Source organism: Lagopus muta, chromosome 13 (genome assembly GCF_023343835.1).
Source record: "Lagopus muta isolate bLagMut1 chromosome 13, bLagMut1 primary, whole genome shotgun sequence".
Lineage (NCBI taxonomy): Eukaryota > Metazoa > Chordata > Aves > Galliformes > Phasianidae > Lagopus > Lagopus muta.
The window spans coordinates 1,864,654-1,891,803 of NC_064445.1; the positions used below are offsets into that span (position 1 = coordinate 1,864,654).

At 51.1% G+C, this 27,150-nt stretch overlaps 3 protein-coding genes across 3 annotated transcripts in view; 2 read left to right on the forward strand and 1 right to left on the reverse strand.

The window, feature by feature from the left end:
• Nucleotides 1-193: 193 nt before the first annotated feature.
• Nucleotides 194-8,789, reverse strand: NUP62CL (nucleoporin 62 C-terminal like). The gene is made up of 12 exons (XM_048959774.1): nt 8,343-8,789; nt 6,776-7,179; nt 6,312-6,422; nt 6,038-6,166; nt 5,717-5,812; nt 4,589-4,691; nt 4,308-4,452; nt 4,137-4,186; nt 3,873-4,007; nt 3,165-3,276; nt 2,332-2,398; nt 194-553 (listed from the first exon to the last, which is right to left on the reverse strand). The coding sequence occupies exons 1-12, from the start codon at nt 8,624-8,626 to the stop codon at nt 462-464; spliced, it is 1,728 nt and encodes a 575-aa protein (XP_048815731.1). The 5' UTR covers nt 8,627-8,789; the 3' UTR covers nt 194-461.
• Nucleotides 8,790-8,967: 178 nt separating this feature from the next.
• On the forward strand, nt 8,968-17,570 carry DNAAF6 (dynein axonemal assembly factor 6). Its single transcript, XM_048959454.1, has 7 exons — nt 8,968-9,085; nt 9,195-9,300; nt 11,124-11,187; nt 12,179-12,284; nt 13,988-14,084; nt 14,697-14,782; nt 16,028-17,570. The coding sequence occupies exons 2-7, from the start codon at nt 9,208-9,210 to the stop codon at nt 16,155-16,157; spliced, it is 576 nt and encodes a 191-aa protein (XP_048815411.1). The 5' UTR covers nt 8,968-9,085; nt 9,195-9,207; the 3' UTR covers nt 16,158-17,570.
• A 5,619-nt stretch (nt 17,571-23,189) lies between these two features.
• The window catches only part of FRMPD3 (FERM and PDZ domain containing 3), a 47,596-nt gene continuing 43,635 nt past the window's right edge, over nt 23,190-27,150 (forward strand). The window contains exon 1 of the mRNA XM_048959724.1: nt 23,190-27,125. The gene's annotated coding sequence lies outside the window, so the exon portion shown is untranslated. The remainder of the gene's footprint in view (nt 27,126-27,150) is intronic.

The following is a 27,150-nucleotide window of genomic DNA, read 5'->3' on the forward strand; positions in this document are numbered from 1 at the left end:
GTTTTTAATCAGACACAAATCCACCAATTGGGAGCCCTCGAAGGTACAAACACAAAAGCAGTTTATGCCAAAAGAAAATGAGATCCACTTTCAGAAGCAGAGGCATACCTAATTAACCCCTCATTAAAGTCCACATTGTAATGGTGGGAAGCCGAGGCTATCAGGCTCCTCCCAGCAGCTGTTCATCTACCCATTCATGTAAGGACCCAAATAACAGCACATGGAGCTGTGACTGCAAGCATTCAGCTTACAGCAAAGTGCTGAGCTGGGAGGCCCAGCTGTGAAGGCAGCAGTTGTGCATCTGCAGCAGGAGAACGCTCAGACACCACAAAGAGTAACTTCAGAATTTAAAACAGAAGAAATTTATTGCAATTAAAGAAAGAAAAATGAAAAAGCAGATGTCAACAGGTCCCCACCATCCTCCCCTCGACGGGGAACTGACATTCTGAACTTGGAGTCCTTCAATCGAAGGTGATGCGGAAGCTGCGCTCCTGCTCCTTGCGGCGGCTCTCACAAACCTTCGTCACCTCCTCCACCTTCCTCTGCAGCAAGGCTGTGGGATGGAGAACAGCGCTCACTCTCACAGCCACCCTAACGCAGCCCTGCGACCCAACACCTCCCCTGTTCTGCCATTCAAACAGACAGGGAGCCTCAAGGCAGAGCGCTGCCGGCTCTCCGTGGCCTCCCAGGCAGCACTGTGCATCCCAGGGACGGGCAGCAGCACAGCAGAGCTCTGCAGGCACTCAGTGCAGTTCCTGGGCACGGCAGCAGAGAGCAGAGCGAAGCCTCCCTGCACTGCCCTGCAGCCTGACTTCTGGAGGCGCTTCCCTGCCCACCTCCCACTCCAGCAGTTGGGAATGAGGCAGCACACAGGTGAGCCCAGCTGTTGGAAGCATTTTCCTGCAGGATAACAGCCACAAACAACAAGCTTCTAACTGCAAGCGTAGTAAAAAGTGCAATGAGGAGACGCAGATCGCTTTCAGTCACATTACAGATAACTTGTTACACATTTCCCAATCAGTGATCTGCAAATAAGCCACGGATTGACTCTCAGCTCCAAATGCAGGAGGCACAGCAATGTACTCTTGGCACCAAGCAGAGCAGTGTTTAATTTAATTTCATGAAAGCTTATCAGAAGTAACTCAACGGGGCTACAGCATTCTGTCACTCTGTGGTTTGGAGATATTCCAGTTGAAGTTTTAATTTTGCAGCGTGCCAAACCCAGAACCTTCCAGTACAATATTAAGCAACACATTTCAGTTTGTCACTCTGCAAAAACCCACCGTGCAAAAGTGGCATCAAATGACAGTCTGCTTTCTCTGCCTCCTACAGCTCCACTCAGAACTCCGCTGTAACAAAGAAAGCAATCCTGCTTCTCTCAGAGGAGAAAGCAGCTCAGAGCAAGGCGTTATCCCAGCTCTCCTGCCAGGGGGCCACCGTGGGGATGAAACATCCGTGTGTGTTCTGCAAGCCCGTTCGTGTCAGCGTAAGCAAAGCTGAGCAAGCACCATTAATCTGAAGTTCCCCAGTTCCACGTAATGCTTAAACAGGTCAGACCAGTTAAGCACCACTTTGCACACCTATTCCTAGAACAGATCCTTATCCCTGCTGCTGCAGGACACCCCTGAGGGCGCTTTATGGGAAATGAAGCTGATCAAGAAACTGTTTGATATCCTCTAACGTTCTGTAGGGTCAGCATTCTAGGAGCTACACCAGGCTTCACAAGGAAGGCACACCTGGAATGCAAGCATTTGCATTGATCTTCTAGCAGGAAGGCTAATCTAGTTCTGACCTAAGCAAGCCAACAACACTGCTTATTTTATGTCTCAATCAGAAGCAGCGTGGCTGCATCCAGCCCAGAAGTGCCTGGTGAGAGCAGCAGCACAGTGCTGCAGTGAGGCCACCTGGTGCTGTGAGAGCTGTGCTCCTCATCCTGCAGTGCCCCCTGCAGCTGCTAACATCTGTCAGTACCAAAACCACACACAACTCCTCAACCCCTCTCGTAGGCACAACAATCCCCAGCAGGAAAGTTCCTTTCTTTCTGTCCTCAGTGTTGAGCCCCAGGTGCAAGATGGTGAATTGGCTGAACGAATCCAAACTAATTAACAGTAACTACAGTACCAAATGTTCACCAGCCATTACATCTTCTGCTCTGCATTACAAGTGACTGTTAGGCCACGTTTCCACGCATTGTGGCACTTCAGCAGAGGCTTTCAGTGCACATCAGGAAAATCCAGAAGAGAAGATTCCTCAGTGACCTTCAGGAGCTCAATTCTAACCAGCTACATGCCTTATGTTTATGTTCCTTAAGAGCTGCAAGATGACTCTCACCTGAGTTCTGGTCAATCCATTGCAGTGAGTCCATGTGTGCATTCAAAATCTTACAGATCTGCTGAAGCTGAACAGAAGGAGAGGGTGTGAGTTACTGTTAGAGCACATGAGAACTACGAGCAGCACGGGACAGTGCTGGACTCTGCCTTTGGGATGCAAAGCAAGCAGACTCCTCACACGCACAGCTCTACCAGCACGGCATTTCTGCTTTGCAGCAGCTGCGTTGCTTTGCTTCTCTTTGCCATCAAGGAAACAGATCGATTCAGAGTGTGCCTGCAGCTCAGTTTTAGTCAGACTCAGACCTCAGATGCACCACAACGTGGATCTGAGCCTCGAGGTGAGAAAAGCAAAAAGGACCAAAGTAAAAACCTCAGTCTGGAACACCAAGGTGCCATTTTCACTGAAAAAAGCCTCTCAGTAAAGAGTGAGGAGCTACAAGGAGCACTGAGATCAATTACTGAGATCAGTAATACGGATCAAAAAGCTCCTAATTTCGATCTTGTTTTCACAAGGATACAAAGGTAGTATAGAAGAAGTATCGACAGCTGTGCTTTTTGCACAAAATGCTCCAACAGAACGCAGGATCAAAGTTCAGAAACAGCTCTGAATCGAGTCAGCTGTTCAAGAATTGCACCAGAAGCAAAGAGGTTCATCTCACAGTAACCACACGGCCGGGTTGGCTTGCATTGCATTACCAGAGAATCAACAAACGATAAAACGCTTTTCCTGGGTGGAGGCTGAAAGCAGAGCACCCACCAGCAGACAGATGAAGCGTCAGCACTGTTTTACAGCCTGGGTCTCTATGCCAAAGCACAGAAGCAGTTTGCATTTACCGGGTCGCTGGTGTCCGCGGGGCGTCCCGAAGTGTTCAGGTGCTCAATGATGTCCTTGAGATCTTGTGCCATTCGCTTCAGCTGAGCGTCGATGTTCTCAGCCAACTTGTAGCTGCGAGGTGCAAGGGAGGAGGATGTGAGCCAGCGTTCAGAGCCAGCTGCACACAGCCTGCTCCCAAGCACAGGGCTGCAATCAGAATTGGCATCCATGCCTTCCAACCAGGGCACAGAGGAGGCAGCTCCTCAGCCTTCCACTCTGGCAGACACTTGGAGACAGATAAATAACACTGCTCAAGTTTCTTCTGGAAGGTTTTACCAGCAGCTGGTCCAGATTCTGTACCATTTGCACCTCTTGAACCAAAGAATTCTTTCATTACCCCCACTAAAATTCAGCACTTGCAAGGATGCTCGAGCTGCACGTGATGCATTCTGCTCCCATCACTTCTACCACTAATTACGTTTTTTGAGGGATGATGCCTAAATAACAACACCTTCCTAGACAGCTGGTGAGACCAATGCCACCCAAGCACCCTGATTTAAGAGCTTCCAATTGCAATTCCCTTATTTCTAGCACACAAAATATGACGTAAGACAGGATGTCATATTAGTGGAAAGTCTCTGACAGCTAACTATTATCCTGTATCCCCATTTCTGACTGATCATCACCACGCTGCCCTGCCTATCACACGTTCAAAACTGATCTCTTACGTCCTCTCCCGTTCTTCATCCGCGTGCTGCAAGTAAATGGTCCCACTCTGCTCCTTCACTGATTCCTCCAGAGGGGTCAGCAAGTCTTCAAGCTCCTTTTGCTGGGACAAAATGAAGTCCAGCTCCTGATCCAGTCTGAAAAGGACACCGTGAACGACTCAACACCATTTAGATCAGGCTGATGTCCAAGAATTTCCATGCAAGATGATGGAGAATAAGAACAAACGATAAGAAATGTCATCTCAAGTGTTCACAGTTTCTCACCTCTTCTGATCAAGCTTCACTTTCTCTACTTCTCTGTGCAGTGAAGTAATCTGGAAATAGAAGACAATTTTACCAGGAAAATTCACAAGAAATGAGCTATAACTGGATTCTATCTGCTCTCCAAGTCTCTAACAAACTTAGCAAGCAGAACCAGGCTGCCTGCCACCCGACCTTCTCTCCATTCTCTATCAGTGTCCGATCCCAGGCATTCACTTGTGTAGCCTGATGGAGGAAATGCTTCTCCTGATCCTCCAGCTCCAGGCTCCACTTGTTTATCAGACTCTCCAGCTGGGCGTACGTCATCACAGGAGGTGCACTGAGAGGAAACGTGGGACAGCACAGGACACAGTCATCAACCCAAGCACAACCCTCACAACCCTGCGTCCCCTTCCCCCCCCAGTTAGCAGCAGTAACGCTGCCTCCTGCCCCAGACAGCTGTAACAGACACTCACCTGGTTGCTGCTGTGGTTATAGCAGCTGTAGAAGTCACAGCTCCCATTGTACCGGTTGTAGTTAATGGTTTAAGGTTCAAAGCAAAGCCAGAAGCAGAAGTGCCTGAAAGAAGAAGTTCAGATCCAACAGCAGAAGAGGACACCTGCTGTGTAACACATCCAGGACACATTCAACGTACAGCTCAGCCACATCCCTTCAACAGAGAGCAAATCCCGTGTGTTGGGAAGGGCACAGAGCACTCCTTGGCACAATTAACAGAAGCAGACTGGAAATACTTGATTAGTAGCTCCAGTAAAACAAGGAACTGGCAGCCTGCACTTCACATGGCCCTTACCCCTCTCCAGCTCCTTGTGCTTTGCTGTTAGAGCTAAGACATCTAACAGCACCTCCAGGTGCTGCACCACAACACGGCTGCTGCAGGGTATTTTGTAGAGGAGATCCCCACCTCCCCACAAAGTAAGGAGCACCTGTCAGGCAGCGCCATCACTCAGACATACGGCACTTTCATCACTGCTCTAAATCCTCCAGTGCCTCCAGAAACAAGCTTTAGGAACACCCTGACAGCTCAGTTACACTGACAGCTCACTGCATCCAGAAAAGGATGCTGCATCCTGAACGTGAAGGCTGCAGCAGCAAATTCCACCGTAGATCTCCACACAAGGGTTTGCCACTTCAGTACAGCACTGAGCACCCAGACTGGGAACACAACTGTGAAACTCATCACTTGTAATATGGAAGAAACAGCTTAATGGGGTGGAATCAAAATGCAGATTCTTTCTCACCAACCACCCCCACAATCCCTGGCCTTTCCTTTTCCTCCTACCCCCCATAAGTCTCTCCCCAAGCTCTCCAGCAATCCTCTATCTACACAAACAGGCCAGAGACAGAGCAGCTCATCTCTTTACTTTGCTCACTCCAGGCCAGAACTTCAAAGCCCTGCAGGCTTTCACCCAAAGGCTCTTTGCTGCAGATAAACTCAGAAGTCATAAATAACTGAGAATGCAGGGAGATGAAAGAAGAGAATGACATAATTATGACACTGCTGTGCTGCTACACTCGTGTGGCCCTTTACACAGTCACTAGAAGGAAGACAGGCTTCCTTATCTTCATCAGCATCTGGTTCTTACTGGTGGCAGTGCTGGTTGTTGCAGCTGTTGTTCCAGGAGGCTTTAATCCAAATCCAGACGTTCCAAGCCCAGCTGCACCAGTAGAAGGGGCACCAACTGCAATCAGAACACAACTCTACAGTTTGTACATCCCATTAAACACAGCTCCCCACTGAAAAACACAACTCCTGAAGCTCCTCGTGAGCAGCTACAGAAGTCTTCAGGAAGGTGGCAGCTGCCCTTCCAGCCATCCCTATTACCACAGCACCTGCTGCTGGCAGGCAGCACCAATCGTGCTGCTTGTTTATTCTCTCCTGTGCAGATCTGTGTGCTGTGACTCACGTGAGAGCCCTGTGCTGGTGGATGAGGCTGGTGCTGAAGAACTCGCTATAGATGCAAACAGCACAGGGCCTGTGGAACCAAGCAGGGGAGCTGTGCTGGCAGCTGTCGTTGTAGATGCTGTAGTTGTTACTGCAAACAGAAGGAGCGTAGATGATGTGCATGCAGAGCCCATCAGGCTTTCACACGCTTCAGATTCTGGTTTAAAAAACTACAGGGAGGACAAAAGACTCACCAAGCCCTGTGTAATTATTTCCTACCATTTCTTCCCCCCTACCTCCCAGTTTGCTTCCAAAGGACAGCGTGGGTCCCTGGCTGGTGCTCGCAGTCAGTGTTGCTGTGGGTGCACCAGTGGCTGCTGTTGAAACCAAGGATCCGAAGTTCAGACCTGAGATAAGAGCAGCAGAAGTAAAAAAGATGAACCTTTCACTGCAGAGAAACTGATGGCAATATTCAAGTTAGTAGAAGAGCATAAGCAAAACATTAATATTTAATGTAACAAAGGCTCTGCATTATCCAGGAACAGAACTAGGAACAGCGAGCTCAATACTTCAAAGGCTTTAACAAATGATTCAACACTGATGAACATCATTCTCACCCGTGAGCCAGACCTTCCTCCTGTGCATAAGAAATACTCATCACAGCCATAGCTTGATTTAATGCCCGATGTCAGGCTGCGCACACCACCCCCAGCAGCACTCCTGGTGACAGCTCCCACCCCGAGCTCAGGCACTCACTCACCAGAGGACTGACCCCCGAGGCTGAAGGGAGCTGCTGCAGGCTGGGCCGTGCTCCCTAAGCTGGCAGTGGTGGTGGCAGCAGCAGCAGCTGGTGCTGCTCCAAAGGTCAGCCCCGTGGGCGCTGCCTGCGGAGCTGCGGTGCTTGTGGTACCGATGCTGAAGCCGGTTGTTCCTGCCTGAGTCGTGGTGCCACTGGAAAATGTGAACCCTCCGGTTGTGCCAGGCTGAGCTGCAGTGGTGCTGCTGGTGGTGGTGGTGGCAGATCCAAACATGAAGCCAGAAGGGGCTGCTGCTTGACTTGAGGGCGCGCTGCTGGGTGCAGAGGTACCAAACCCAAATCCTCCTGTGATTCCAGTAGTTTGAGTTGTGCTCGTGGCTCCAAAGTTGAGTTTCGGTGCATTTCCCCTATAAAAGGGGAAAAAAAGGAAGAGCAGTGAGCCAGGCTGTTCAGGTCATGCATCCAGTGAAACACTGACTTGGCATTCTAACTGACCGCATACTGATAAAACAGCAGAAAACCTTTCAGAACGATGGACGCTTGGCCAGAACTGCGTTTCTGTTCTGACAAAGACTGCATTACAAGTCCTGCCATCTGTAACTCTTACCTTGACACTCCCTTAATTACTTCCATGCATCAACGCACTATAAGACACCTGCTGTAGTATCAACAAAGCCATTACCTCTCAGCCCCTGGGCACCCATTTCACTTCCTCCACCTGAGGCTGTTCTCTCAGTCACCTTTTACCACTCACCACCAACTTCAGTTCCCTCCCCGCTGCTCTCACACAGACCAGAGACTGATGTCACTGAGGCTGCTATATTATGACTTTGTACACAGCTTTTCCCCTAATGCATGGAGTCTGCTTGAGGTTCAAGTTGATTCAGCACAATGAAGGATGCGCCAACAGGTGTTGTGACAGCGTGATGGAATTGTATGCTTAGGTAGTAAGTTGTTATAGACCTCAGGAAAAGGTTCTTCACCAGAGGGCTGTGGGCATTGCTGCTGGTCCTCAAGGAGTAGGCAGTGCAGGATAAGGGGAAATGGCTTTAAGTTGAAAGAGGGAAGATTTAGATTGTATGTCAGGGGGAAGTTCTGTACTACGACAGCAGTGAGGTGTTGGAACAGCTGCACAGAGAGACTATGGATGCCCCATCCATCCCTGGAGGTGTTCAAGGCCAGGTTGGATGGGGCCCTGGGCAGCCTGGGCTGCTGTGAAACGTGGAGGTTGGTGGCCCTGCATGCAGCAGGGGGCTTAGAGATTCATCATCCTTTGGGTTTCCAACCCAAACCATTCTGTGACTCTATGAGTGCTGGGACAACACTCTCAGACACGAGGTCTGATCTCAGGATGGTGCTGTGTGCCAGGATCGGCCTCCCCCATCCTTGCGGGTCCCTTCCAACTCAAAACATACAATTGTATGAACCCCACTCTAAGAACCAGCACAGCCCCAAGGCCTCGTTAAAGGCACACAGGCACACGCCGATCCCGGAGCACCAGCACCAGAAGTCCGGCGAGCTCCCCACAGCGGCCCGCCCCCCTCCCCACAGCCCGACCGGCGGCTCTCACCCTAACGGGAACACGCCGGCAGCCGGGGTGGCGGTGGCGGCTGTCGTGGGCGTCCCGAAGCTGAAGGTGGGGGGCAGCGCGCTGCTGGCCGGTGTGCTGAAGGAGAAGGGCGTGACGGGCTGGCTGCTGGCGGGCGTCGGCGCAGCGCTGCCGAACGTGAATCCCGAGGAGGGGGCGGACGTGAAGGAGAAGCCGGTGGCCGCGGTGGTGCTGGCGGTCGTTTTCGGCGTGCTGAAGGAGAAGCCGCCGCCCGCCGGGGTCGAGCCGAAGTTGAACTGGTTCATGGTGCAGAGACGGGCGAGGAGAGAAGCGAGAGCGGACCGAGTCCCGCCCGGAACGGCACACGCGGCCCCGCAAGCCCCGGAGCCCCGAGCGGACCCACGCTCCCAACTCTCCGCGGCCACCAACAGCCGCGCACACCGATGACGTTACAGACGGCGCGCGCCTATGACGCAGTTGGCGCATGCGCCCAACGCCCACGCCCGCTCTCGCGCTCCCCAACTGACCAACAGCCGGCCGCTCGTTCCCGCCTTCATCAACGATTGGTTGATCTTGCCGCCACTCGTTGCTGAGCTCTGTTGGATTGGCTGAGAGGGCTAAAGGAGGCGGGAAAAGGAGCGGGGCGCCGTTACCTCAGCAACGACGGACGCTGGAGGTGGCGGCGTCGGGCCTTACGGTCCTGTGCTGCTCTGGGTGGCGTGAGGCGCTGTCTCCCGAGACCCAGCCCGCAAGGGAGAGGCGAGGTACGTACGGTTTTGATCGAATTTGGTGCTTATCGCACGGTGCTCGGAGAAGGGCAGCGCGGTGCAAAGGCTTTGCTGTTCCTGAGGTGGTGCTGGTTTTCCCCTGTAGGGGAGGAGTGAGGATGGAGGTGGATGTTCCTGCAGTCTGCTCTTTGCAGTCCCTTGCCAAGCTGCTCAGTGATGCACGCGAGGATGAGGACGACGATGACTTTGGTGTGAGTCTTTTGTGTGACTTCTTCACAGTGCCCAACATTATTTACTAAGGAGATGCAAACCTCACTTTTCCCAGCGCAGATAAAGAGGGAAATAAAACCTTGGAAGGTTTTGGAGTGGCTGAGACAATTAGGAGATATTCTTGGATGCCACAAGAACATATCATATTGTATCATAGAGTGGCCAGGCTTGAAAAGGAGCACAGTGCTCATCCAGTCCCAACCCTCTGCTGTGTGCAGGTCACCAACCAGCAGCCCAGGCTGCCCAGAGCCACATCCAGCCTGGCCTTGAATGCCTGCAGGGATGGGGCATCCACAGCCTCCTTGGGCAACCTGTGCCAGTGCCTCACCACCGTGTGTGTGAAAAACTTCCTCCTAATATCCAACCTGAACCTCCCCTGTCTCAGTTTAAAACCATTCTCCCTTGTCCTATCACCATCCACCCTTGCAAACAGAATGGGAGGGCTGTTTATTTTTTTAACCTAAAGGAAATGAGATGTGGCTGAGAGAGCCTTGAGTGCTTAGATTTCCTCCTGCTTTTCCCTGAAGTCCTTTAGAGGTGGGGGCAATTACAGCAGTATGCAGCTTCTGAGTAAAGACTGGAACACCCAGCAGCAGTGGAATGTGTTAATCCTGTACCAGGCATTAAAGAAGCACAATTGATCACAGAAGTACAATAGGTATTCCGGGGACTATAGAACGGGGAAGGGTGAGTAATCATTCTAAAATGAACTGAATGATTATTGAGAGAAATATCTCCACGTTCTTTTATATCGATTCATCTCAGGACTTGAAGCAAATCACAGATGAACTTCTCTTGCTCCTGCAACACGGAGCTGTGCAGTAGGCACACATGGGTGCTAGGGAGAAACAATCTGCCCTGCTCTGCTCAGGAAGGGCCACAGAGATGATGGCCAAGGCCACAGAGATTGCTCAAAACATTGATGAGTCTCTTAGAACTTTGAACAAGTTGCATTATGACACAGATAACAAAAAGGGTGAGGATCTGAGCTCCTCATCAGCTCTCAGAGCAGAGCCAGCTGGCTGGCCTGGCAGCTGCGTGCAGGCAGTGGCCATTGCTGCCTCTGGGGAAAAGGTGTCTCCTAGAAGTTCCTTTCTGTAGCTGGCAAATGTGGTGCTTCACGCTCCAGCTGCCCTTCAGCTCTTAAATGCTGGCTTTCTGAAGCTGGAGTCATTGCTGTACATCTTTGCAGTAAACATCCCGACTTTAAAAAGAATTTGTTTACATCTTAATAATAAAATGAATGGCACTTCAGAGGCAGAAAGGGAAAATTGCTACAAGTTCTGTCAATTAAGCCTGAGTCAAGCTGGGCAATTTGAAATCTTTGTTTGGATTTAATTTAATGTTCTCTGCAGATGAGGCACTTCTATCAAACCGAGGGATCTTCACACATAGATGGAAATGCCTCACATTGGCCTATTAGCACTAAATTGATTCATGATTAGAGGAAAGCGCTGTTGCCTCATGTGATCTCTCCTGTTGAAAGGAATTTGCACGTAGCGCCCTTGGCTTCTTGCAGTATTTTCAGGGCAGGCAAAGCACAATTGTCTCAAAATGCCATGGAAACGAATCTTTGAGAAGCACTGCTGGCTGCAGCACTGCTTCTGGGAGCCCTGCCTGCAGCCCCTGCATCAGGGTGCTGTGCTCAGTGAGATGGAGAGAGATTCCCTGCTTCAGCCATGAAATGGTGGGGGAAATTTTGGCTCCAGCAGCGACTTCTGATGACATGTTGTAATTACTGGTGTGATTGTTACCGAGCTGTGCTCTGTGATAATTAATTGCAGTCCCACGTGGGTTTTTGCAGCCGTGCTGTTCTGTCAGTGCCGTGACTCCTGGGAGCATCGGACCAGTAAAGAAAGAGAGCACTGGTAAGGAGTGTTTGTGTATCTTAGCATTCAGTTGTGTGTTAACAGACTGCAACAGCTGTTGCGAGTTATCACAGATGGCTTCCTTCAATAAGTGAGTGGACCTTTGAGGTGGAAGGCCACGACGTTGTTACAGTTACACTAAAATTCTTCTTCTCCTGGAAACTCAACTGCAGAAAAGGTAACTCTGGAGGGCAGCACCTCCAGCGGTGATGATGAACAGAGCACAGAAGGTGGGCTGGCAGGAGTCACAAGTGGGCAGCAGAAAGCTCCATAGGGATACTCACAGGGAATTGTTACTGCCTAGAGCACGCAGGAGGGGCAGGCTTCTAAGGGGGCAGCTGGAGGGATCTTCATGGGGTGAGCTGCACAAAGCTGAGTCTGGATGAAGGATGAGGGGTTGGGAGGTGTGTGCCATTGTCCCCACAGCACGTGGCGTGAGGAATGAGCTCAGCTCAGGGCTACCTTCAACAGACTGAGAGCATTCGTCCTGTTTTCTTCTTACTGCACCTTGCTCTTTGTCTGCAAGCCCTGGTCAGTGTGACCACCTTCACTGTAGGTTTGGGACAGCCTGCGTTCTGCTATGGACTTTGCAGTCGCCAGTACCTCGTCAGGGCTGTGCTCAATCACTGGTGGCTTTGTATGCCAGGGAGAGATCCTTGTGTAGGGGACTCTGCTCACTTAAAATCTCATGTCAGAGACATGGGGGAAGATTAATATTTCATCATTCTCCACTTTAATCATTTTGAAGCGCTGGATATTTTATGCCTGAAAGGACAATTTCCTTGGCGTAGAGGTTGGGTAAAGGAGATTTAAGGGAAAGAAATAGAAAATGTCCTCCCTCTTCAAATTCTGATCCTTTCTGATATTGAAGGGAATGAGATCATTAGCTACAACTTATTTTGATGAAAAGGTTTTTTTCCTGGAGTCTAGAAATCCAACAGTTTTCAGCAAACCAAAGGAAAGAAACAGGGATTTTTCTTGTTGCTTACAGATACCTTACAAGTGAAATCTGAACACAGCAAAACTATTTGGAGCTCAGAAGAGGTCCCAGAAGGATCCGAATTTGACGACACCTGGGATCCTAGAGAACAGCCAGAGTAAGTGATGTGAGATGGTGTGCTGGGGTTGGACGTGGTTGGAATGCAGAGCTGGGCTGCACAGCTTCCATGTGAGCGAAACACAGCGATCTGGAGAGCATGTCAAGAAAAGCTGATGGGAGGACAGCAGCACTGCAGGTAAAGCAGCTAGCGAGGAGGGGCTGTAGCTTGGAAACCTTCTGATCTCATAACAAAAAGGTGGAGTTGATTTTTCTTGTCACAAGACACTTTGCAGTGTCAGATGCTTGTACAAAATGAGATGAGGAGGGGAAGCAGGCCAGCAAAATGCTCTGAAACTTGCCACACTGGTGTGAAGTACCTGGTTCTTCCTGCTGCAGCTGACGTGCATTCACTTTTCACACTCAGATTCACAAAGCACTCCAACTTATGTTTGTTTCCAAGAATTAAACTCTTCAGAGACAACTGCCACCATAGGAAGGAAGGCTTTACGCTGGCAGTTCTAAATCTGTTTATTCAATCGTAGCTTCCCGAGGGACAGCCTTAAAAGGGACAGCCTTAAACAGTCGTCTCCCTTTGCTGTAGAAGTACATTTTAGAAGTAGGCAAGCATGTTGTGTGGTAGTTTGTAGAGGTCAGAAAGCCTTCAGGGCCGAGCAGTTTGCAGAGCAGGGTTTGAGCTGAGCATCGCTGCGATGCCATGCACTGCCCTGGAGCTGCGTGCTGGAACAGATGGGCTGAAGTCCATGAAGCTGCACCCACACTGCAGTGCAGTTGTTCCTGAATCTATCACTGGTGAGCTATGGAATGCTCTTCCTTTGCATTGTGGGCACAACAGGAGCTTTATTGCACTCTATTTTTGACCCTTCCCTCCCTGCTGAAAGGGCTGTGATGCAGCCCTTCTCCAGCCTCCAGCAATTACGTCCTGTGTTGCACAGATGAGACAAGAGTGTAAATCTTTGGAATAGTTCATCAAATTAAATCGTAGGAAAAGGCCCAAAAGGAAAACAGATGGTTAGAGGTGCATCCAGAGCTGCTAGACAGATTTCTCATTGACTTAGGAATTATTACATACGCACACGAGCACTGGAGATGTGAAAAATACTTTCCATACACTTTTTTTTCCAACAGCTTTGAGAAGAGGCTCCATTTATTTTGCTCAATTTAGCAAGAGTAATATGTTCTAAATGCAATCTTTCAGTTTGTATTCCCTCATTCATTAAGTATCGAGAGCAAAGGAACGTGTGATTCTGGATCTTGTAGGGTTCTGAATTAAACAAATGGATTTGGAGGGGAATAACACTAACGTCGGCCAAATGCAAAACAATTAAAACTAGGCAAGATAACAGAGGCACTTCTAGGCTGCAAGATAGGCTGGGTGACAGAGCATGTAATTAACAGCACCCTTTTCCAGGCCTTTTCCCAAGAGTTGGTGCTTGGCCTCTTGCTGAGGTCCACGTTCACTCAGAATGCCTCTGCTGCTCGATGATCCTGCAGTGCTGCTTAGTGAAGTAGAGGCAGCACGGTGATTTCCCAGGAAGGTGAATGCTCACCTTGTTCAAAGTGTCATGGCTCTGGACAGAAATCCAGTGCAGTTGGCTTGAAGACTTGAAGGAAGACTGGGAAATGGGAGAGAACGTGGTAAGGACGTCAGCATTCGTACAGAGATTGATGGTGCTTTGAGAGAGACAATTTCCTTCAGCCTCCTGGCCTATCTGCTGCTAGCCAACTGCTCTTCTTTTTCAGGTATGAGATTTCCTTCAAACAGCAGGTGGGAACAGAGGATGTCTTCTTTGGGATGAGCAGGAAAGACCCTTCCACAGCCTGCTGTGAAGATATGGTGGTGAGCTGAGCCTGTGTTTGCCATCCCTTCTCTGTGCCCTTTTTCTGCACAATCTTGCCCTTTTCTCGAGACTGAACATAAGCACCAAGGCATGGCTGCCTTCAGGCTCCTGGGGGATTTTAACTTGTAATTATCCAAGTGTTTGTAGCTTGATCTGCTCTTACTAACGTGAGGAACCCCTGTACATCTCCTCAAGAATCTCCTCCCTTTAGTGGGAGCTATTGGGAATAGGTGAACGGTTGGACTGGGTGATATTGAAGGTCTTTTCCAACCTTGGTGATTCTATGATTCTATGATTCTAAGAAGAAGCTGAAGAGAAGCTGTGCAGTGTGTGTCACAGAGCGAGATGAAAGCAGCTCTAAAACAAGGTTTCACCTTGGACACAGTTTTGGGATGGGGAGAGTCTGGGAAGGAGATGATTTTCATCATTTGTTACAAAGCATGTGAGTTAGCAGGATGCCAAGGTATTGCCAGCCTAACAGATCCAGCCCTGTTCTGATCTGATCAATGACCTCCCTGCTCTCTTGGTACGATTGCTGGGTGATTTTTTTGGAGCTGTCTTTTACAGATCTATGTATCCAATCACAGCTTTAACTCTGCCCATCGTTTCAGATTAAAATCAAGCTGCCAGAGACAAAGTTCTCAGACATCACGTTAGATATCCAGGACAAGGTGCTTGACCTCCGAACTCCCCAAAAGTAAGTCAGGCAGCACAGTGCTTCCATAGGAAAGCTTAACCCTCTGCCCCAGACCGACTTCCTGCACTGAGTGGGGCGTGGGAAGATTCATATGTCAATAGCCTTCTGTTAGCATCAGTCAGTTGAAGATGCACGCTGTGAATTAAAGCCAAAATCAGTTCTGTCCCGAGAGGACTGACTGCAGAACAGTCACCTTTCTCACAGGCAGAAAGAGTCTGCAGAAATTTAACCTAAAGATGCAAACAGTGCTGAAAGAATGTTTGGGAGTGCTCTGAAACAGGAAAGCCAAGAACAGTAACTGTCCAGATTGTGACTTGAAGTTAGTGCAAGAGGTAGCTTAGTGCAGTGCTGCAGGTGTAGCAAATCCTTCACTCCTGTTTCCTTCTGCAATTTTGTCTTCTTGGTGACTCAGATCTGCCATTATCTTAGTATCCAGCTGTCTCAAGACACAAGCCTTGCAAATAAAACGTTTGCTGTAAATCTGGTGGTTGCTTGGGTACAGCCTGAGCCAGTGCTGTTCTGCAGATGTAAGTGCAAGTCTGCTCAGGATGAAAGAAACAAGATTTCAAGTTCTGCGTACGAGGAAACACTGTGTTCTCACAGATGTATGGGAGGGCCCAAAGGAATTGTTTTCCACTGCATAGTCCTGGGGCTGACTCTAAGCCCAACTGATCTTTTCCATATGCTACCAGCTGGTTAACTTCTGTAGGTGAGGTTAAGTGTGTTTTGACTGTGCCTTGGCTGTGGCTCCTACAACACAGTTGAAAAGGTGTGGAACCCCCATATCCACACAACAGTGTTGTCTTTTAGGGTAGGTAGGTGTATCTTCTGTGAAACTGGCCAGAATCTCTAACCCAGCTGTGCCAGTTGTTTCTTCTTGCTATAGAATACAAGCTCCCCCAGACACTTCAGGCATTTGTCAGGTGTTTACCACCAGGAGAGCATTATCAGTGCAGCTTCTCCTTCCTCTGCACTGTGTAGAAGCAAGAACAGTGCAGAGAACTCACAGCCCATCGCTGGAAGCTGTTGTAGCCACAGCCAAAAGAATGGAACTGTTGGAAATGCTCCAGGGCCTATATAGTTGTGTACCAGGTATTGCAGAACTGTGCAACTTGTCATGGGAAGGTTACACAGAATGGACTTTGCTTGATATTCTGATTCTTGAATCACTAGGATGGCTTTCAGTGCTACCTCAATGGCTCACGTGGTTTGGGCCATTAAAACTCACTGTGTCCTCCTTGACAGGAAGCTACTGCTGCATCTCCCTTGCCCTGTGGACAGCAAGAAGGGGAAAGCTCGTTTCCTCTCTGAAGAGGAGCTCTTGGAAGTCACCTTAAGGATGAGAAGGGAGTTTGATTTCATCAATTTTGCCTAATAGAGAAGTGGAGGAACTTCACAAAAAGGAATCTCTGTAAATCTGAAGTCTTTTCAAAATCTGAGTAGTCGTGAGATTGTTCCCCTTTATCAGTCCAGGGGGACTGTAACAGAATAAATTCAGTAAGCCAGGAGGAAAAGGAGGTCCATGCATCACACCCACAGATCCTGTAAGCTGGGGCTGTCTGGCTCTTGAACTGCTCTTGTTAACATTCTGCTTCCTGCTGTCCAACACGGGCTCTGAATTGGAAAACAGCAGGTCACAAAGTCTGCAGAGTGGGGAAAGTCTTCCTGTGGTCTCTAAGTAGCGTGAGGAGGCTCTGACCAGCAGCTCTGGCTCCTGGTTACTGTTGGAAGACTTGCAAGTGAGGTGCATTTGGCCCCCCGTGCTGGCACTGAGGCCTCTTCAGATCCCCTCCAAAACTCTTTGGGGATCCATAGCCACGTCTCTAGGCTTCTTTACCCTGGCAGAACAAGGCAGGCAGCTACTGCTGGATTGCTGAACAACTCAGCTCTTTTGAATGGCTTTTGACAATATGTGGTTCAATGTCATCCATTCACCTGCTGTCCCTCCAGCTATTCTTCTGATCTTTATTAATAAAAGAATATGCTCTAATGAACCATTCTGGTTACTTTTCACTCTTCCTCCCCCAGAGACTTCCTAAAAGTGGAAGGAGAGGGATTTTGCATTACAAAGTACCATTTTCTTAAAGGGCTGAAGTGCAGCAGGAGCTCTTGTTTTGGCCTTCAGGTCTAATCTGGAGCGACAGAGATGGCAACCAAGAGATTTCTCTCACCACCCTCTGGGCAGACACACTCACTTGGTGCTGTTAAACGTGCAGGAAGCAAAGAGATCCGCTCAGCAATCAGAGGAGAGGACAAGCAGGGCTGGCACTTTGATGGCTCTTAATCAAATCCTTTAATCACTGCAAAAATAAAATGGCTTTGGGTCCTGCATTTGTCTGGCAATAAAAATGAAACAAAATTGGCCGGCTAGGCTGTGGATGGCATCCATGCTGCTGAACTTGATAGGAAAGGTGAATTCTCTATCGAAGACATTGATGGTGATTTTTCAGATGTATTTTTGCCCGTTGGAGTTTTCAGAATTTGTTGTTTGTAATCTACTTCTTTATAACTCTCCGATAAACCTGATGGTGTTTGGGTGCTTCAACCACTTCCCTTAAAGTGCTTCCATCCCTCGGAGCAGAGCAACACAGCCCAATCTCTGCTTTGGTGTGAGTGCACTGAAAAACAATGATGACTCATCCTAAGCCACCGGGCAGGCTGACAACATTCAGGGGCAACTCCGGTTTGCATTTGAAGTTTCCATACCTTGCATTTGAATAGCTCTTATTCCAACTGCACAAAGCCATGGGGAGGGGAACAAGGCAGATGTATGGAAGGCTGAGCTCATTCCTCCTGACTCAGTACTGCGTGCAATTGCCAACGAGTGACACTGAGGCTGTTCTTGGAGGAGGCTCGCCTTGTGGCCCACGGGCAGCTGCTGCTGTGCTCTTCTGTTTGTGGTGGCAGTTGCAGGAGGTGGGGGCTCGGCCCTGGTGTTGCACAAAACATTTCCCCAAGGGCATCCCTTAAGTCCACAGCAAAGAAGAGAGTGAAGCTCCGCTCTTCCAAGCCCTGTCCCCGTCCTCAGTCCACAAGGTAGCATTGCCCTTATGTTTGACTGCACTAATTTCCTTAGCCTTAAATCAAGCTCTGTTTAACGTGACGTTAATGTTTGATGCTGACCACGAAGGTGAGTTTGGCTCATTTTGTCTCTCTCCAGTGCTTCAGTCTGATTTCAAATGGAAATGAGCGTGTGCCACGCTGCTATCCATGTCCTATTTTCTCCCCATACATTTTTAAACCTGTGTACATTTCATTTGCATTCAAGAGGCAAAAATCTCAGAGGTAAGGAAGTTTTGTAAGAGCATTGGCTGCTGAATAGGAAATAGAAATACAAGTCAGTCCCAGGATGTGCACGTCGCTGTTCTGGTCGGCCTCTTGCCATCACCCTGTGGAGATCCTCTCATGTTATTTCTCTCCTCTCAAGGAGACCAAGGCTGCCCTCGAACAGGTCTTGGTTTTGGTGGGTTTTTGGTGGCTTGTTTGTTTGTGGTGGTGTTTTCCTGTGGGTTGTCCCAAGAAGCAGCTGGTCCAAGGGACCGGAATTCGGCGAGGTGCTGCCGGTTCCAACACAGCTAACTTGTGTTGCAAATGCTTGGAGGCAGTTCTGCTTTGCTGAAGCAGCGCTGGCAGAACATCTTTTGAAGGGGATACAAAAACCCCTCTGCCTCTGAACATCAAAGCCACTGCCTAAGTACCACTCCAACACCTGCAGGCATCTTAATTAATCAAAATTATGAGCCCAGTTAAACAACCCTTCCATTAAGCCCCAGCCATTAAGCATCATCAAGCTTTATTTGGTTCCCTAAGAAACATCTTGATTAAATGTATTGCAGTCAAGTAGAGAGTAGTGTAGCAGTGGAAGTGAGAAGGAGGCTGTTAATAGAAGTATCCTGATAAGCAATGTGTGGTGCTGCCTCGTGGGCACCTTGTTTCCCTCAGTGCTGCTGGCAGAGCCACTGCTCCTGTAGGGATTTGCTCCTGCACCCAGGCCACGGTGTTGCACTGAAGTGTGCATCCCAGCTTGCTCTGTGTTTCACTTCCCATGGTCATCTTTGAGATCCCAGCCCTGGAGCAGTGGCACAGACAGCACAGCAGCACCTTTGGTGTTGCAGTTTTTCTCTCAAAGTGATGAAATGTTAGCCTTCCTCAGTTCAAAGTCGATTCTTCATGCTCTCATTTGTGGAGAGAAGATCTGAGGGGTTTACAGGTATGCTGATGCTGTCCACCCACACTCCTTGGGGACCAACTCTTCTATCATTGGTCTCTATTGTGGCTCCAGCAGCTGCTGTCCTGCTGCTGACCAGCACTCCAATCCATGCTGTTTGGGCTTGGTGCTTCCAGCACCCAGCAAAGGCTGCGTTTGGCCACCTATCTCCTGCAGCTGCAACAGGGCGTGGAGAAAGAAATGCCTTCTGGAACATTCTTTTCTTCTTGGAAAGCTGCATAAAACATCAGGGATAGGAATGAATAGAGCTGAATCTGTTGGATTTTAAGGCAATGATGTAGGCAAGCCAGATGTTTCCTGGACATCTGGGATCTCTAACAGATGTAAGCGGCCGTGGCTGAGGCCAGCAGCACTCTGAGCGTTGGGTGGGCTATGAGGGCAATGAGGATCTGCTGTCCAGTGCTTGTTGCAGGACCCGGGTGATGATCTTGGTGAGGAGGCTGGGAGAGGTGTGATTTGTGCTAGGCTTTGTGCTGTGCCTGGGGGGCTGGAGGAGCAGCGGGGTGACAGCTGGACCTGGGAGGCTCTGACAAGGTGAGAAATGCTTGGGGTGCTCAGCCTCATTCCTTAAGTCAAGGGAACTGTTTATGTCCTTGGAGGCTGGAATAATAACCCACAAGCTGTGAGGGGAGTGTATGGGTGAGCTAACAGGGCCATGCAGTACACAGGAGGGTGGCCCTGGGCAGTGCAGCTCTGCTCTGCTGGGGCTGCTCCTCCTCAAAGCGTTGCTGAGCAGCTCAAACCCCGTCACGTCTGAGTTTGTTAAATAACAGCCCTACCTGATGGTCTTCTGTGACCTTTTGTCCCGTGGAAGCAGATATTCACTGGAGGGGGTGGAACTTGGCTGGGGCTGTTCCACGTGCAGTGATGGCGCTGAAGCTGGCTATGGGGTGCAGAGGGGAGTGTCAGTGGGGTGATGGGAGCAGGCTGCCGTGCTGACTGGGAGCTCTGCATCAAAAGTGACGGCTGTAGAGCCACCTGCTGCAACCTTGGAGCCTCTTCTGTTCCTGTTACCACGTTCAGGCTTCTGGAGGCAGTGGGATCACAACAGCTTGACTTCCTTCTGTGGGCAAACAAGAAAGAGCTCTTCCTGTCGTGACCTCATGTTTCTCTCCTGCCCTTGGTAAGCTGTACCTTCCATACCTGTTGCAAACACGATCTTCCCCTGCCCTGCTCCTCATTAAAAATAACTGAGGTGTTGGCACTGGGACCCTGGCGGTGTCCCAGGGGGAAACTGGTAGAGCTGGCAGGCGGGGGATGGTGTCTCCAACTGGAAGGCAGCACCCAGCAGGCTGTTGGCACCTGGTGCACCTTCACACGCTGCTCGAGGGCTCCCACGTCCAACCAAAGGACTCGGCGCTCCTAGAGCAGCTGTAATTCCACACCGTGGCTCTCTGATGGGTGCTGATGGGTGACAGCTCCGCGCTCCCATCGTGACAATGTGGCAGAGGGGTAGTATTATGGGATGGGGCCAGCGGGGTGGTGCTGGAGCAGCACTGTGTGGCCGAGCACAGGAGGTCTGTGCTGCCGGTGGCTGCGTGCTCCAGGCCCCTCTTCTACCTCCGGTGATGGGGAACGCTGAGAGAAGAGGATAAGCTCTCTGGAGGATGGTGGGGGCTGAGTATCCTGCAGAGTAACTGCAGAATGGCAAAAATAGCTCCTTAAAAGCCTCTGAAGCGGAGCCATCCTAATGGCTGCTCCTGACGTCTCGGGCTCCATGTCTCCCCCGTGTCGCTGCTGAGCACTCGGGATGCATTCAGCCCATTACGTCGCAGCAGTTATTTGAATTTCCCAGGCTGATTTTTGTGTTCACTTCCATATTCTCCACCATCACTCTTACGGGCTCTCTCAATCATCTCCCACTCCGTGCCCATGTGTACACACACAAGTGCCTCTCTGCATCCCCAACCTGCAGCCTCATCCCTGTTTGAAAGATGGTCCTCTATCAGCACAATCTTCAGGGCACTGAATTGAACAGGGAATTGGATTTCTGTGGCTGCAGTATCTCAGCACGTCTCCCTCTGCACCTGCTCTGTTTCCCTGCGTGCTCTCCAGGACGTCTCCACAGTTCTGGCAGCACTTCTGTATTTCATTTCAGGCAGATCACGTCTGCAGAGCTCAACCCTCTGAAGAGTCTTTGGTGCCAGCAGGTGCACAAGGCACTGACTGGGGCTTTGTGGGGCTGTGCTGCAGTTTGCTGGCTGTGCCTGTGGCAAAATAGAGCAGGCAGGGGCTCGCAGGAACCAAGGAGTCCCCTGCTGTCCTCCACCGGTGCCAGCAGTGGGGCAGGTTTGTCATCAACCCAACCCCATTTACATCATGGGTGTTTGGAGCCAAACCCGAAGGGCAAGGGATGCTTCATGTTGATCATTAGCTCCAGCTCTGTGCTTAACAGCTCACCATCTCGGTGCTGTGCTGCTGAGCCAGGAGGCCCACAGAGGTCAGCTGGGGGCTCTGCCATTGACATTTGCCCTGTTATGGTGGGGATGCAGCGCTCACACTCGGTAGAAATGGGACCCACTCCTTCCCTCTGCCTGGAAACACAGCTTCACCAAAGCACCCAGGCTGCTCTCAGCTCCAGTCATCACATCTCAGAGGGACGCTGCTTCTGGAATCCTGGCCTGGGGTTTTCTGTCAGTGGAAATGCAGGCTAAGATGAAAGCATCAAGGAACCCGTGAGCCCTGCAGACACCAGTTTAAACAGTTGCCTTTCAGCTTGGAAATACCGACTCTTATCAAATCACACCCAGCATCGCTGGTGCTAAAGGAGCAGGATCAAATTGTCTCCTTAGTTTTCCCAGCGCGTTGACTCGCTGCACTTGGCAGCATTTGCAGTCAAATCCATCTTCCCTTCCCTTGCCAGGCGCTCACTGCTGGCAGAGCACGCAGGGGAGGGGAAAGGAGAAATAAAAGCATGCTGCACGATGGCCCCAGCCTGTGCCTGCATCTGGGGTGGGCTGAGCACCTCCGGCTGTGCCCTGGCTGTGCATTTCCTACTTGTTTGAGCTGCTTCTGCACTCCAGGAGTTGGAATCCTGCTCCAGTTCTGAGTTTTTGAAGAGACTGAGCTGCCTGTGGAGGTATCTGCCTGCTGTCCGTGCTGCTGCCTTCAGCTTCATTACGCACCTGGGTTCAGAGGGGCTGAGGTGACACGTGCCTCTGCTCTCCTCTCTGAGCTGCACAGTTCCTGGCCCATGGCTGTGCTGGGGGATCCCCTCTGGAGGATGCTGACATTGCACTGAGCATGTTACTCTCATAGCAGCCCTGCCTCTGCCAGCACAGCCCAGCATCTGCCCTGTGTGCATGTGCTCAGGTGTTGCTATGCTTCCTCTTTCCCAGATCTCCTCCTCCTCACACCTCTCCTCCCTGCCGTGCACCCAGCACTGGCTCTTTGTAGCTGCAGGGGATTCCTTTCTAAGTGAGAATCCTCCTGCTGCCTCTTAAATCTTTCCACTTCCTGTTGAAGTGCTGCAGGCCTGGTGAGGCTGAATGGGATGGAGATGTCCTCAAGGAGGGCTCCAGCTCCTGGAGTTGCTCTCAGTGCCAAAGCTCCTGCTCCCACCCCCATGCTTCTCCCCTTGTGCCTTCAGCATTCGCACAGCACTGATGGGAAGAAGCTGACCTCTCCAATTAGTGCTTACAGTGTGATTGCAGCCCAGCCAGGTTCTCCAGCCACAGCGGGGGAGCATCATCTCCATTCATTGCTTTATTAGTGCTGTAACCATGCAGGGCTGCAGTTCCCTTTAATTACAGGCTCTGTTGGGGCCAGTCGTGCTCTTTCAGTGAGCAGTTTGGATGTCCATGCTGCCATGCAATGGGAGCACTTACTGTCATGTCATCGTTCAGTCTGGGCTGATGCCTGCCTGCTAGTAAGTGGGGATGCTGTTGAGTAAGGGGAAGGGAGAGGGGAGGGCTGTGCTGCCCTCAGCTGTGCCACTGGGCTCTGTGCTCTGGAGCTGTGCTTGGGGAACCTGAGGGTGCACAGAGTGCAGCACAGAACCCTATGGGCTGCAGGTAGCTTTGTGCCTATAGTGTATAGGGAGCGCTGCTGTGGTTTGCACTGGGCTGAACAGGAGGAGAGGAGGTGACCTGGTGGGGGTAAATGTGGAGCTGAGTCCCATCCCTGGCCCAGTCCCACACACGTGGAAGGGACAAGGCTGGGCTTCCAGCACAGCACCTTCCCACCCAACGGCTTCGGCACATGAGGCTGATGAGGGATGGTGGCAGAGCTGAAGGGGCCTCTCTCAGCTATGGGTCACAAACTGGTGGCTCTAGCACCTCGTGTTCCACTTCTAAACAGGATTACAGGGTAAATTCAAGACAGAAGATAAGATCCTGCTCATCTGCAATCCACACCAAGAGCTTTTCCCCCTCTGGCTTTATTAAGAGCACCTTGGGGACGAGAAGGAGAGAGGAGTGATTCAAAGGGAACATCGAAATGCATTTCCATGTATTCCACACAGGCAGGGTGCTGCTCCCGGCCTCGCAGCACAGCAGCTCCTGTTCAGAGCTTCTTGAGAGGGACCCAGAGCCGTGGGTTCCCATAGGGTCTGTTTGCAATGCTATTTCGATGGCACGCATCTGAAGTGTTGGATCAGGAATTCAACACCATCGTCTGTTCTCACTCCTTTCAGCCCATCTCATAAAAGAGGGAAACACAAATGCTTTGCATGTAAAAATAAATGCAGTCCTCTGCTTTCCCCATGCTGTTGCAGGCAGTGTTTGGGGCCCCAGCAGTCCCCTCACCTACTGATGGTGGCTGATGTGTGTCCTCGATGTGGTCAGTGGGCACAGAGGGGCTGTGGTTGGACTGTATCACCTTTTCCAACCTTAATGCTTCTGTGATTCCATGAAAGCTTGGCTCTTGCCTTTGGAAACCCCGGGAGGTCTCTCCCAGCTCCATCCGAGTCCCTCTCCCGGGTTGAGACTTCAAGAATTGGGCTTCTAAATACGGAAGGATTGATCTGAACACCGCAACTCATTCATTTTTAAATACCAGTTCTTAGATGCTTATCCTCTGCTGCTAGGTGTGAGTCCCCGAGCCTCTCCGGGTATTTATGAGGCCTTGAAATTTAATCCTTCAAGAATGTGTTAAAAAATTCGGTCCTTCGTGCATGGCTCTGTGATTTTGGAGGCTGAGGTTTGGAGGAAAAAGCAAACATGGGGAGGATGTGATGGGACAGCAAGGCAGCGAGGTGCGGCACAGCATGGCATGGCACAGCATGGCACAGAACAGCATGGCATGGCATGGCACAGGACAGCATGGCATGGCATAGCATGGCACAGAACAGCATGGCATGGCACAGCATGGCATGGCATAGCATGGCACAGAACAGCATGGCACAGCATGGCACAGAACAGCATGGCATGGCACAGCATGGCACAGCATGGCATGGCACAGGACAGCATGGCATGGCACAGCATGGCACAGCATGGCATGGCACAGAACAGCATGGCATGGCACAGCATGGCACAGCATGGCATGGCACAGAACAGCACGGCATAGGACAGCATGGCATGGCATGCAGGTGGGCTCACCCAGCTGGCAAAGGGACCACCTGGTGCTCACAAAGCTGGGGATCTGCTGCTTGTTTTCCTCTTTTTATCTCTGTTAAGCAAAGGCAAAACCCTCTGCTTCCTTTGGGGCAAAGCACTCTGTGTGCCCAGGGATTCCCGCTTGAGGGAAGGAACCAGAGAACACACTGAAAGCCTGTCCATGCGTGGGGTGCATTTCTGGAGGGATCTGTGCCTCCTGGGGAACGTTCAAAGGCATCCACAAGCCCCTGGCGTGTTGCTGTGGCTACTGAGGGGTGGAGCAGCCCTGAGCTCAGTACCACCAGCACCAAACTCCTGGGGCTCCGGAGGTGCAGCCAGAGGCCCCATCTCCCTCCGTGGCCCCGCAGTGCTGATTTCCATCTCACTTGCCCCAAAGGATCCGCCGTCCCACGGTGCCGTTGCTTCTGGGCTGGACTGCTTCAGGACACACAGCCTTCACACTGCCCCAGCTGGAGAGCCAACCTCCAGCCCGTGGGTCAGCTGCAGCCGCCTGCAGAGCTGCTCTCGTGCCGGGGTAACTCCTGCCAGCTCCCAGGCACAAAGGTGGAAAGGCAGAGGACAGCCAGAAGCCACTCGGGAAAGCGTCTGCTTAGAATAGAAAGAGGTGTGTAACCATGGCTTCAGCTCTGTGCTGCGTGCCTGAAATGCAGATGTCTGCCACTGGCTCTGCTGGGCCGGAGCTAACAGCTGTGTAAAGGGAACAGGAATGCACTGGGGCCCAGGCTGGGGGTGGTGCTCAGTTTGGTGTGATGGCCACAAATGATCCCCAGCTCCGGACCCAGCATCCCCACCTGCAGTGAGGGAGCCTTCCTGGGCACTGCTGTCCCCACCATGGGACATGGAAGCCCCAGCTGTGTGCCATCCAGCCCTTCCACCCCTCCAGCATCCTCACCATGGAGGGATTTACCCTGGGCAGGAACTGGCGCGTGCTGAGAACGAGAATTCAATATCTGAACGCCTTCAGTTCCTTCCTCCAAATAAATCGCTGCATGACTCTAATTACTGTGCTTGCCCTGCATACACACCAGCTTCATACGGAAAGATTTATGACTGCTGATCCTCAATCTTCCATTTTTGATATTAAAACATGTTTAATTCATTGCAACATGGATTAAAGTAAGGGAGGCCATGGATGGACTCCAGGAGTGTTTGGGAGTTGGGTTGCTGCTCCGCCTGCCTTGCAGCACCACTGCTCGTCCTCCCCTCAGCCCACCTGAGCTTGGGACCTGCCTGAATCCTATTTCATGTAACCACCCCACTTCATCCAGCTGCAGATCTGCGGCTGTTTGGACAGCAATGTGGAGAGAACTGTCACCAAGATGTTATTTCTGAGGAGGGGCAGCTTGCAGCCTCATTAGATGCAACAGGAGTTGGAAGTTGCTGAGGTTTGAGGCTTCCCTAAGCAGTCGGCCATCTCTGCTGCTATGAATCATCTGCTTTCCAACAAGCTCTCCTCTGTGCTACAAAAGCCCTTGGCCTTCAGGGCACTGTTTGCATTGAATCTCCAACTATCATGCAAGCATTTCCAGTATAGCCTGCTGGCATCCTCTGTATCCTGATATTCTCCTAGCCTTCCCCAGCCCCTGCTGTTATTTGGGGTTGATTGGTGCTGCGGCTAAAAACCCTTTAAACACTCCTGTTAGCACTGAAGGTGAGGTGTGCAGCGTGCCCAGAACTGCAGGGCAAGGGCAGTAAATCAGCTTTCACTTCATTACAGCGACTGGAAAATCCTGATGGAGAGCAGCAGAGGTGTCCTCGAAGGGGCCATTGCCCAGCAGTGAGCTGCCAGCCCTGTGCTTTGCTCCTGATTTATTTTCCTGCTGAGCTGCAGGATGGCTTCGAGCTCCTTGTGCTGCCAGGGGGCTGCAGGTAATGCTGGGGTCCTGGCTGGCAATGAGGGCTGCTGTGATGGGCACTCATCTTGGAGCGGGGTGCTGGAGATGGTCCCAGATATAAGCGCTCTCCCTTGCGTGGCACTGAGGAGGAGCACCGTATTTTCACAGTCCTTCATTCATCCCTATGAGAGGCCTTAGATCAGATCCCCACCTCCTAATAGAGAGAAAAACGCTGCTTATCCTCTCCCATTTCCCCCCACCCCCTCGGGTAGGGAGCTGCTCTGTGCCCAGGTGTGTGGAAGCAGCACCAGATGCAAGGAGCCCACGTACTGCCCTATCTCTGCTGCACTCCTGATTTATCTCCAGGAAGGAGAATCGTGGTCGTTCCTCACCTGCAGAGGGGGCGGCAGCCCGTGGGGGTCTGCAGGCTGCGGTGCCAAGGGGGAGAGGGAAGCAAAGAGGTGCCGTTCTGCCCCATGGCCGCTCGCTGTGCTGGGACCCGCGGCTCCATCCGTGTTCCTCTCGTAGCACACGTGTGCCATTAAGAGGAAAAAAAAAGATCAGTGCTCCCAGAAGCTAAAAATAACAGCAGGCAACGAACGGGGTTTGGCCAGGAGAGACAGTACGGGAACGCGGGGGTGTGGAGCAGGAGGTGTAATTTCACTGCTGCTCCTCCAGCAACAGGGCGAGGGAGAAGGGGATGAACCGAGGCAGCCATCGGCGAGGTAAACGCTGCGTGGCCCCACGGGG